Source organism: Echinops telfairi, unplaced genomic scaffold (assembly GCF_000313985.2).
Source record: "Echinops telfairi isolate 266 unplaced genomic scaffold, ASM31398v2 ScPeMD7_7462;HRSCAF=8500, whole genome shotgun sequence".
Taxonomy (NCBI): Eukaryota; Metazoa; Chordata; class Mammalia; order Afrosoricida; family Tenrecidae; genus Echinops; species Echinops telfairi.
In genome coordinates, this window is record NW_022111362.1 from 5,324,906 (window position 1) to 5,337,466 (window position 12,561).

Consider the following 12,561-nt stretch of genomic DNA (forward strand, 5'->3'; position numbering starts at 1 on the left):
ATGGACCCGCATTTCTGAGGCTGTCTGAGGCCTTGGTATCTGCTGGTCTGTATGTAAATGACGATGAGCTAAGAGAATAGACCTCACCTTGGTTGCTGCACTATCTTGTAGAAGTTACTGTAGCTCCTTTTATGGATGTCCTGAAGATCTTCTGGCTTAAAACCCTGTCTTTTGATGGAGATGGACCTGTCCATCTGTGAAGGTGGAGGTTGCCTTCAGTGAGCTTAGGAATCATTGAGTTAACACTTTATGACCCAGGTCTTCCAATACTATTCATAAATTAAATGAACAGAAGGAGGCTTTCTGGGAATAACTGAAAATCTTAAGGCCTCTTAGTGATGGAGACTCCTTGCAGTCCTCTCTATTTAGAGGTAAAACATAATCATCACTTTTAAGATGGTTATTTCTATTTTTATAACTTTATCCATCAAACATGGTCTGTCACGGACTTAGTTCCCATGTGATGCTATGACTACTCATGAATGGGTGGATGTCTAGGACCAGTGCACATGGGCAACCTCTGCAGATGGTCAGGACTCACCTCCCCTGGGCCAGCTCCCGATTCAAATAATTCTATACTCAGTTTCATGTTCTCGAGTAGTGTAAAGAAACAGCTATGCTATCCTGAACCCACTTGCCCTTCCTTTTTGCTCGCATGAAAGGTTCCACCTCAGTTGCCTCCAGAGTGTCTAGTAGCTGAGTATTGACGCTGTGACTGAAGGTAGCACAGAGGATGGCCCATTTGGTTGCAGCTTCAGTCGTACAGAGAAGAATGTCAGTGGCAGAGGAGAACAGGCACTGTGAACTTGTGAAGCCAGGGAATGACCCAGATCTCAGAGTAGCAGCTGAATGTCTGTGAAAAGAGAAGGAATACCTCTGAGTGTTGCCTGTCGTGTGTCAAGGTTGCCCACCCTAGTAAATACAGCTTCCTGACAGGTTCCTTTCCTAGAAGTTTCCCGGGGCCTCTGGCTATGGAGTGCTGAGCTGACCGGACCACTAGCACTCTGTGTGTGGGGTTTTCCATACTGAGGAATTCTGCCCTTCCCACCTCTCCTCAAAGGTTGTTTGTTTTGTTTTCGTTTTTCAAAATTTTATAAAAATTGAAAGGATTATTCAAGATTCAAGAGAGTTAAGTAAAAAAATTTTTTTTGCTACTATCAGACATTTATAAAACAAAAATATCAAAATGTAAAGCTATTGTTTCTGACATATCCTTCATGTAGTCCTGTTTACTTTTGAAGGTGGTAGATCCATCTCTCTCATCCCAAAGAATTCTGCACTCTTTAATTTACACACTATCAAAATGGCAGGTTTGGTATCCTTGAGGGATTCAAATTGTGTTCATTTTAAATGTTCTTTTAGTTTTAGGAACAAAAAGAAGTCTGAAGGCTCAAGATCAGGGCTGCAGGATGGATGGGATGAGATTTCCCAGCAAGATTCTCATAGACTATCACTTGCTGCCCTTTGAAGAATGAGTAGGTGCTTTGTTGTGATGGAAAATTCTTCAGTGTAACTTTCCTGAACTTTTTCCTCACTAATGTTGTTTTTGGTTTTCTTAAAACTTTTTCCTAATAAGACCCTGTGTTTGTCCTGTATCCTTTGAGAAAATCTTATCAAGAATGCCCCCTTTAGAATTCCTAGAAAAAAACAGTTACTATAATCTTCTGAGCTGACCTCTGCCTTGAAATGAACTGGTCCAGCACTTCCCCTGGGAAATTACTGTTTTGATCGGACCTGTTTTTGTTTTGAAGGTACTCTAAGGAGTGTATTATGGCAGGAACTCATCAACAGCCATCCACTGATCCAAGAGACATGTTTAAACACATTTGCAATAAACCTGTGCATTTATGAACTAGTTAGTAGTCAGAATTTTTTGTTACCCTCATATACTTTTCACCTATACTTACAGTTTGTTAAATGTGGCTGCATGAGACCTGTGTATTTTTCTTTGTATCTATATAGAAAGATATGCAAGCATCGATAGGATATATAGATCATATATATCTGAGGAGGAAGAAAATTCTGGATGAACTAAAAGTTGTCTTGCATCCAATTCTCTATCCCACGCCTAGATTATATATTACACCTGGAGATGTGATATCTAGGGAATTGAGGGACAGGTAGTTTGAGTAATGACAGTACAGCCTTCACCCCACTTTCTACCAGTATCTGTAAGCTGTGCAGAGAAAACAAAAGGGGGTCAGACACACGGTGGAATGTTGTTCACAACGTTAGGAAGGAGACAAGCAGACCGTCAACGGTGAGAGACCATCTCTTTTACCTGAGCCAAGGTGTGGTTAGTCTGAAAGTCACAGGTGTCCAGATTGCGCTGCCCGTTTTTCTTGCAGATTGTCCTGGCGATCTCCACATCCAGCATGTATTTCAGGCCTTTCACTATCTGAAGGGGAGAGAGGGACAGGATCCTAGTGCTAGGTGGAGGGGCTAATGGGCTCCTCCAGTAGCAAAAGGTGCTATTAGGGCAGGCGGGAAAGACACCCCGGTGGAAAGGGAGCAGAGCAATGTGGAGAGGGAGTCTTCATGCATCATTTAACAGAAGTGCCTCTGAGACTTGTGAACATGTTCTCAATTCCACTCAGTGTTGCTTTCAGTCCCCAGGTGGAGGTGATGCAGGCTCTGTGTTCGGTGCTAGTACATCTTTCTGCCCAGAGTCTTGCACACAGGAGTAACATCAAGGCCAGGTGCCCCTGGAGCTGCCCCAACACATTCCTGTAGCACACTAGCTGAATCCATGCCATTATCCGTTCTATGTCACTGACTACCACACTGTGGATTTGCGCTGTGTGATAGTTAGGTTTTCTGTAAACTTGACGGGGCCAGGATTCTCAGTGGTTTGGCAGATGATTTCTAGTCTCCTCGCTTTATGTGACAATGTAATCAACTCCATAATGGGATCTGTTGTGAGTAGCCAGTCAGGCACAATATGTTTAGGGAGTAGTGCAACCCCCTAATCAGGTCACAGCCCTGATGCAATTGAAAGGAAGTTTCCTCTGGGGCATGGTCTACTTCATATGTAAGTGGAAATTGTGGGAGTGCTGGCTTACTTTTTGCTGGGTCTGGTTATTGCATCTGACTCGTTGACCTTCAGTTCTTTACTAATGATAATGGCTTGCCATGTGCTCTGCTGACTCTGGGAGCCATCAGTGGCCTATCATCTGACCTGCTGACTTTAGATCCATCCACCTCTTCCATCCCAAGCCTGAGCTGCTGCGCTTAGAATTATCCTCTCCTGCAGTCACCAGCCTGTGCTCTGCCTGCCTGTTTTGGGTTCATTAGTCTCTGGAGCTATTCAAATTAGGAAAAGCCTCTAGCTTAACATCTAACCCACAGTTGGGACCTGCAAGGGCTTGCCTCTTCTACAATTGCGTGAGCTATTTTCTTGATATAAATTTCTTTTTTTTGGCAACGTTAAAGCTTTCTGAATGTGCAACAACTAAAATTTCTAAATCAATTGTGTAATGAATCGGTTTCTGACAGAGCTTGTCTGTGTTGCAAATTTCTCAGGCCAAAGGGGGTTGCAAGTGGAAAAAATGTAAGAAACCCTGCTCTAGTGAACTGAGCCCGACACATGCTGTCTACCACTGTTTTCCACAAAATTATTCCCACGCTGCTGGGGGAATGTTTGCTTTTCTTTTCATTTCTAAATAATGCTTTTATACTGGGATATTGCTATTGGGCAGGATTTTACCAGCAAAGTGGTATCAGAAATTTCCTCAAGATTTTATTTTGGCCCCACGAAAATACCAAATGCAATGTCATGGTCTCCAACATCACCAAGACCCGGAAGGACAGCTTCCTTGTCTTCCCTACTTACAGAGGACCCGGAGATTTTAAGTACAGCCGCATACTTGAGTTACCCGGAAAAGATGGGGAATTCCTCTCAGGCCCTGGAGCTAGGCCTGAGGCACTGTGTTGGGGAAAAGCCTTATAGTATGTATCACTACTATAATCTTTTGGCTGGCTTTCCCCAACATGATTCTCTATTCATAAAAAATGTAGGTGTAAAGTTTGCATTGTCAAAATAAGTAAATAAGGAAGTAAAAGTCACCCATAGCCCTATGATCCAGAGATAATCATTAGTAATGTGTAGAAAATATTATTGGCAGAGTAGGACTGTGAAAAATGCCCCAACTCTGTGTTAGCAATGAATCTTGGGTAGGCTAGGAGTGGCTGTATAACAGTTCTGACAAAAGACAGGATCCCTGACAGCTGACCAAGGCCAGGCTCTTGTGCTTCTGGCATACAGAACTGAGCCAGAGCTGGCCCAGACATAGCCCTTGAGGGGCTGTGACTGCTGTTTTCTTAGCAGAGAATGTCTCTGATGTGGACATTTCTACAGGGCTTGAAAGGAGGAAGCTGAACTTGTCAGGAAAGGGAAACTGAGGAGAAGGGAGCACCTTGGGCCAAAGCATTGTGAAAGGATAGGACATTCCTTGGACTTGCCCTGAAAGTGAAGGGTGGGCAGGAAGTGAGCTCAACTGTGGGTTCCAAGGACTCTGGGGTATGCCTTGGGCCCCACTCATAGGGTACTTTCTGACCAGCTTTGTGCCTGTGAAAAATTACTTTCCAGTATTCCTCTACTGTCAGCCTCTACAGCTTCTGTTTTCTTCTTGCTCCTACTCTTGTACTTTGGACTGAAAGGCCAGATAACTGGAAGGAGAAGCATGGTTTGAGCAAGGGGACCATGGGCCATGTGTTTCCAAACTCAAGGTGATACCAGTTTGGGCTGCTCTTGTGATATTTGTGGCCACTCTGTCCATGTCTGGCATGGGTTTGCGTGCTAGAGCACAAAGGATGCTGGGCATATGAGCTTGGCAGTAGCATTGATCTTGGGGTTTTTCTGAGAGGTTGACAGTGCAAACCCAGACAGACCCTCACCTGGACAAGGGCTCTTTTGATGTGGGACTCTTTGAATAAGAAAATATCATTTGTGCAGTTATTAAACCTTTCAACGCTGTGTCTGGCAGCTTTGAGGACTCCTGGGTCATTGGTCTTTATTGTTTTGGGGAACCCTGGCTTCACACTTGAGTTAAGCTTCTGGAGATTAAAATCTGAAAAAGACAGAAGCAGACAAAAACATTGATATTAGCAAGAACTTTTGTCTTAGATGTACTGCCCTACACCTGGGATTGCATGGTTTTCTATTCTGCTCCTATATGGGCCCCTGCCCCCTTGAGTATGGGGCAAAACTTGGAGATGCTTAAGGTGGGAAAGGGAGTTTAGGGGGTCATTTATTTTTAATGAAATGAAAGAGTAAACAAAGTATTGAACACCAAGCACTGCCTTTGTAGGAAGTAGGTAGGCATGTTTTTAGGTGCCACTAAGTTGGTTCTGATCCATAGCAACCCAATGCACACCAGCACCAAACACTGTCTGGTAGTCCTGGGCCAGCCTCACTATTATTTCTGTGCCGGAACCCATTGTTGCAGCCACTGTGTCAACCCATCTCCTTGAGAGTCTTCCTCTATTTTGCTGCACATCTACTCCAACATATGTAATACGAAGTCCTGCCAGCCTTGCCTCTAAGGAGCACTTTCACTGTACTTCTTCCAAGATAGATTGGTCTGTTCCTTAAGCTGTCCATACTACTTTCAATAATCCTTGCCAACACCATAATTCAAATGCATTATTTATTTGGTCTTCCTTATGTAGTTTCCAATTTTCACATGTATAAGAGGCGATTGAAAATACCATGGCTTGGATTAGGCTCACCTTTGTCCTCAAAGTAATATCCTTGCTTTTCTATACCCCAAAGAGGTCTTGTGCAGCAGATAGGTGGGCACAGGGACAAATAAGACATCCCCATGTTTGTTCTGGGAGTTGAGAGAATACCAATTGAAATGTTTCAACAATGCCGTGAATCAGTGGAAACACTCACCATGCCAAGAATTTGGAAGACAGTTACCTGCCCATCTAACTTGAAAAGATACCTATTTGTGCCCATTTCCCAGCAAAAGTGACCTAATAAAATGTAGAAATTATCAAGCAATATCACATGTAAATAAAAATTTGCTTTTATTTTTATTAGCACTTTCACAATGGCTACAACATTACATCAACAGCGAGTTGCCAGACATTCAAGCTGGGCTCAGATGGATCTTGTCTGAAAGCAGAGAATACCAGAAAGATGTCTAGTCGTGTTTTATTGACTCTGCACAGGCATTAGACTGTATGGGTCATAAGAAACTATAGATAGCCTTAGGAAGAATGAGAATTTCAGAACACAATTTTGCTTATGTGGAATTTGTGTACGGACTGAGAGGCAGCTGTAGCAACAAAGGAATACTGTGTGCTTTAAAATCAGGAATGGTGTGCATCAGGGTTTATATATTTAGTCAAACTGTATACTGAGCAAATATTGTATGGGTTAAATTCCACGGGGTAAATCTGCTGCAGGAGCCCTTTTTAGAGTACTGAAAAGCAAGATTACAACATAGACTAAGGTGCTCCTAACCCAAGCCATGGTATTTTTAGTTGCCTCAGATGCGCGTGAAAGTTGGCCATTTAATAAGGAAGGCTAAAGAAGAATCAATGCATTTAAATGACTGTGCTAGAGAAGAATATTGAAAGTAGCATGGACTGCCAAGACAAAAACAAATCTGCCTTGGAAAAAGTATAGGCAGAATGCTCCTGAGAGGTAAGGCTGGTGAGATTTTGGTCTCATGTACTTTGGACGTGGCAGGAGAGAGCAGTCCCTGGAGAAGGCCATCGTGCTTGGTAAAGTGGAGGGACAGTGGAAAAGAGGAAGCCTCTGCAAGACAAGATGGACTGACACAGTGGCTGCAGCAATGGGCTCAGACACAAGGACAATTGTGAGGATGGAGCAGGACTGGGAAGTATTTTGTCCTTTTGTACATTGGGTCGTTATGGGTCGGAACCAACTTAATGGCACCTAACAACACCATGCAATTGGGTCCTTTTGCATGTGATCACAAGATCGAGAAGTTTGAATCTACCAGCCATTCCCAGGAAAAAGGATGAAGCCTTCTATTCCTGCAGTTACAGTCTTGCAAATCCACGGGCGGGGGTGGAGGGGTTGGGGGGGGGGAGGGTAAGTTTTACCTTGTCTTGTACTATCATTTTAAGTCAAAATCAATGTGATGGCAGTGAGGCTATGAAGGAGTGAGGGCCTCTAGTGTGGGGCTTCCCCTTCCCTCTTTTTCCTCCCACCCTGGTAACCATCAACGTCTTTTAGTGTGAAAACTTTTTCTTGACTTTTTATAATAGTGCTCTCATACAATATTTGTCTTTGATAATGACTAATTTTACTCATGAGAAAACAGTTTGGGGCCACATCTGGCCTCTGCTGACTGCACAGGGAGAATTCATCTTCACACTACCTCAAAACCCATTGTCACAAAGCAGAGGTCAGACTTGTCTCCACCCTCCATCATTCTTTAGCTATCCTAACAACTCCAATAATGTTCTACGTTTCTGCTGAGTTAAATAGTTTGTTGCAGTGCCCACACACAACTTATAGACAGCCCACAAAATTATGACCAGAGACCAGACAGGAAGGAGAGAAGGTAAAAAGAATAGTCCAGCAGCCTCTGGTGGCAGGGCTATTCCCTCTGCCTTGGACTCCACATACACAAAGGACTCCACCTTGCTCGTGCAAATCGTTATACTGTCAGAGGAAAAAACCAGCTGTGGTTCATTAAAAAAAAAAAAAAAGACTCAGATGGCAGGCAATTGGACTTGTCAGTGCTATGGTGAGCATGTCTTAGAAGACACTTTCAGCTAGGTGTCTATTCTGCCTGGTATACATTCATGAGCTAGTAGAAGTAGGAGCCTGAGCTGGTGCCTAGAAGAGGTGAATGCTTGGCCTGGTGGTTGTCCCAGACTCACAATTATAACAACATGAGAAGTGAGCCCCCATAGGCAAACTGCAGGGTTCTACAGGGTCTAGAGGGAGTCCTAGCATCAGGACTCCCATGTGCACTCTGACAGCATCGTTCACTAGTCCCTGAGGGGAGTGTAGGCAATGCCCCTAAGGACAGGCCCTCGTAGGCTGGGTATGAGACCATTCTGGGCAGAGACCATCAGCCATTTGTCAGTTTGTCATACTGCAGAGGCTTACACTTGCTGTAGTGCTTGACACCATGCAACGGGGATCCCAAATACCAGCAGGGTCACAGATATTACAGGACCAGCATGACTGTTGTGCATGGGCACCATGAATTGGATCCAGCTAGCTGACTTGGCAGCAACTAACAACAGCAAGGAAAAGAAACAGTGTATGGGAGTGTTGGGCCCTGGAAACCCCCAAGGAGGACATAGCATGCCATCTTTGATTTCCCCCTGGTTTGGGACAACTGTGATGTCCTACGGCACCAAGAACAAACTGTGACCTCCAAGGGTGCTGGGCCTCTCCCAGAACTCTGCACTAGCCAATTCCTTGGTAGAATATCTTCATACAGAGTAATGCGTATAGATTTTTCATGAAGTCTTTAAAGAGTTTATATCTAATACAAAGCCGAACAGGTAGCATAAAAGCTACTGCAATATTTTGCTGGTCTTATGCAGAGTAAGCAGGATAAATTCATCCCTTACCACTTAACAGATTCATACAGTAAAACCCATGAATCCATGTGTCTTGGAAACCTGTCAGAAAAGGAAAGCTAAAATATTTTCCACTATAATGATCTAAAAGGGAGGACTGTATCATGTCAAAGATGAAAACCTTGTGAGACCCAGAAAAACAAGAGCATCCCACTGAGTTCCTGCTCTCACGGGGCTCACTCTCTGTGACAGTTATCTATCAGTGAGACAAGCTAGGTGTGTGGCCCTTTGGAGGACTCTGGAGTCTGAAATTCAGGCCATGTTCGGGGTACTGATCACAGTGGCAGACCTGGTCCCTAGGAAGGAACTACCCTCCAGCTCATCCAACTACGTTGATGGGCTGCCATGAAGGCTATAGTGCTGAGGAGCTCCTGTCCTTAGTAGGAAAAGGGCTGGGCTGGTGCTCATGGGGTGTCTATATCCCAATACCTGCCAGTCTCAGAAGTGTTGTAGTGAGACCTAGGAGGTTGAGTACAGCCCCCCACCACACCACACCCCTGCAAGCTGGTTAAGCTACCCTGGAGGAGGAAAGCAGGGTCCCCTCTTGGATTACGTGAGGCTGCGAACAGCTGATTGCAGTTTCTACATTTTCACTGACTAAGGCACAGAACAAGGCTCCATGAACCTTCAAGGAGGGGACCTCGTTGGACTATGGTCCAGGAGCTTACAGTTGAAGGAGTATGGGATGAAATGGGGAGGTAAATGCCAGTGCTCCCCGCCCCCCCCCCACCCCCCAGGGAGGCTACATACACTGACTGGGTTCTGAATGTGGAGAAAGGCAAGGGCAGAGGCCCATTATTTTGAGGGCATCTGTGTCATTTTGGCCCCTGACTTTCCTGAGTCTCAGCAAGTGAAATGGGGAAGATGCCAGGGGCCACCATGAGGTCCCTCAGACCGATCATCTCAGGTCCCTACAGAACCAGTTTTCCTTGTTCCCAGCTAGTTGCCAGACCAAATTCCACTCTGGAGTGATTGCCCCTCCTGATGCCATGTCTGTAGGCTAGGTGGTGTTGGCAGCTCAGAGAGAGGGTGCAATTAAGCAGCCAATGATCCTCTTACCTTTGAAAGGGTCCTTCATGGCACTCAAAACCAGGCAGCAGCAGGCCAGCAGCATCCAGGCAGCCCTCATGGTACTTGCCCACAACAGAGCTTTGTGTCCTGTAGCAGTGCTCCGTGTCTGATGGTGCCCTATGCCAGAAGTAGACTTGTCAGGAAGTGGAAAGGAGAGGAGTACCCCAACTATTCGACTGGGTGAAGTGGTGTAATACTGCTGTGGAGTGGGGGGTTTTGGTGAATCATTTTTATCAGAAGCTCTTTCCCGCTAGATCTATAGGCCAAACCTCAACCACTTCCTCTGTGCAAGTTTCCGAGCTGTAGTCAAACGTTAGTTGGGGGACGGGAGGAGACATAAAACCTATGACAAAATACACGGCAGTTTCCTCACCCAGCTGCATAAGGATATATATGATATATACATTAAAAACAAGCAGACAAAATCCAGCAGGGAGCTTCTGTAGCAAAATCACTTGAGTTTCCTTCTATAAACAATATCCCTCACTGCAAAGAATCAGTTGTATACTGCGGTGTCCCCCAGCAAGAGACCAATGTTCTTGGTTTAAGTTCTCACCTCTACAGGATTCCGATCAAAAGACTTGTGTGCAAGTAGCTGTGTTCCCACATGCCCTTATTCCCTGGGGGAGCAGCAACACTGATTCAAAGACTAGTCAGCCCTGACTTTTGTTCCGAACTGGCATAAGAAAGAAAAAGACATGCATGGTCTGTCCCAGGTGTCCTACCCTACTTTTTAAACTTCTGGGATGCAGAGGCCTGTTCCCAGAAGGGCATCCATTCAAACACGCAACCGTGTGAAGGTAAAGAACAACCTCTCCATGACTTAGTTTCCTTCATGAGCCATGGTGAAAATTTGGGGACTTTTCCTGTCTCCTGCAAGTGTGCAGGGCTTTGAAGAGAGCCTCTGCCATGGTTACAGCCTCAGGGAGGTCCGTGGCCTGCTCTAGACTTCAAGTCCGTCAGGCAGTAAGAGGGATGCTTGAGTCTGCTGATCACAGGGGTTGGAATGTATTGCGTTTTACTAAGACTGGCAGCTTCTGAACCAGTGCCTGGATTAAAACAGCTTTGTACAAGCCCTGTCAGATGGCTTGCAGGGCTAGGCAACAAGCACCAAGAATTCTGGCTACCTTCATCAAGGTCATAGCGTCATAACATTTCTCTTCTGGGCACACATTGTGCCCCATCTGGACTGAAACAGGGTATGTTTGAATTTTGTAATTGTCATCTTTGGATCACATAAGCTGGCGGGCTTCTTCCATGTGGACTTAGTTGACTCCTCACTTAGATGGCTGCTGTTTGAATACAAGCCTTTAAAACCCCAGATACTTTTCCATTATGGCACTGTAGGGCCATATTGTCAGAAACAACTGTTCTTGAACAGGGACTGGAGTTCAGTAGGAGCCCAGACTCCATCTGCTTGCCCATGGGGCTTGCACATCTCAGGTTTACTTTGAAAGCCATAATATGACAAAATCGATACTCTATAAGACCAACTGCATCAATAGCAGTCCTAAGCTAACAAGCAACCAAACAAACAGAACACACACACATACACACACAGAAAGAAAGAAAGCTAACCAGCAACCAACCAACACACACACAAGGAAAGAAAGAAAGAAAGAAAAAAAACTACAAGCAGGAAAGCAAAACCCATGTAGACAAGACGTAGAATATTGTCAATCACCCTCCCCTGGGTTATACGTCAATCGCACTGTTATCATCAATTTTCCCAATGACCTAGCACTTCATACACTGTCGGTATGAGGTGCCTATGTAAATACAGTTCCTCCTTGAGCTGCAACCTACAAATTTTTGCCCTACACACTTTGATCTCCCATTTGTTTGGGCTCTGTTGACCCTAAGTATGGGGATTGATGTCAGGAGGGACCTTCCTGGATCAATTCTTCCGAGTGCAAATTCTTGCTCAATGGATCAGAGCCTGTCTTCCCACTGCAAGGTAGGCAACATGTATGGTGATCCTGGGTCCCTTTCCATTGGACACCCACCAAGCCCCAAACTGCCACTTCCACAGTCCTGGGGCAGTCACTTTCTGCTTCCTCTCCCATCCAAATACCCCAGTCCTCAGTCCAAGGGTACAGGCAGCTTCAAGTCAGGGTTCAGTTCATTCAGCCAGGCCTCTATGTTAAGTACTTGTGGTGTAACCCCTGCATTTACGCCATGCTGCCTGCAAGGTCAGCTTCCACGATCATCATGTGCTTAATCTATCGCGTGGATCACCATAGGTTGGGTAGAAACATATTCGTAGTGTCTACCCAGGAACAGAAAATCTGCTCTACTCTCCTCTTAGATTCCCTACTCTTAGCATCCCTTCCTGCTGTGAGAGTACTTCTCCCCAATTACCCGCCATACTCACTAACGGAACCATCAGGGCCTCCTCCACAATGTAGACGGTCCCCTCTCCTGGTCATGGCTTGAATGTCCAGAAAGCTTCTCCTTCCATCCCTGGGGGGGCCCAATGACTTGCCCCAGCCTTGTTTTGATGTAGCATAGCCTCAAGTGAATGCTCATCCCCAATGTCTCACTCTTGAAGGAGTGGCCCCTTCATGTTAGCTCTTGTGATGTGTGCAAAAGGGAGATGATGTCTGGTTCATGGCCCGTAGGTACCCTTCTCTCCTTTTGATCAGGAATTGGTTCTTAAGATCTGTTTAATTGGTGTTTCTTTTTTTTTTGCCAGCAATCAACATTTTACTTTTTTTGAAATGAGAAAACCACTCGTACACTTGAGTTTTTCCAGGTAGAGCTGTGTTCAACATCACAATAGTTTCTGCTGTATTTTTCCTGAGCAGGACAAAATTTCACAGCCGCACACTGTTCTCTTAAATCGGCCATCACCAAAAAAAAAAAAAAAAGCTTTGAGTGAAACTGCTTTTATGAAAAAACTCACTGTGA

The 12,561-nt window shown here is 45.0% G+C and overlaps 1 protein-coding gene across 1 annotated transcript; it reads right to left on the minus strand.

The window, feature by feature from the left end:
• Nucleotides 1-448: 448 nt before the first annotated feature.
• On the minus strand, nucleotides 449-9,709 carry CST7 (cystatin F). Its single transcript, XM_004717783.2, has 4 exons — nucleotides 9,640-9,709; nucleotides 4,897-5,069; nucleotides 2,282-2,398; nucleotides 449-853 (listed from the first exon to the last, which is right to left on the minus strand). Exons 1-4 carry the CDS (start codon nucleotides 9,707-9,709, stop codon nucleotides 776-778), a joined length of 438 nt encoding a protein of 145 aa, XP_004717840.1. The 3' UTR covers nucleotides 449-775.
• Between the last annotated feature and the right edge of the window lie 2,852 nt (nucleotides 9,710-12,561).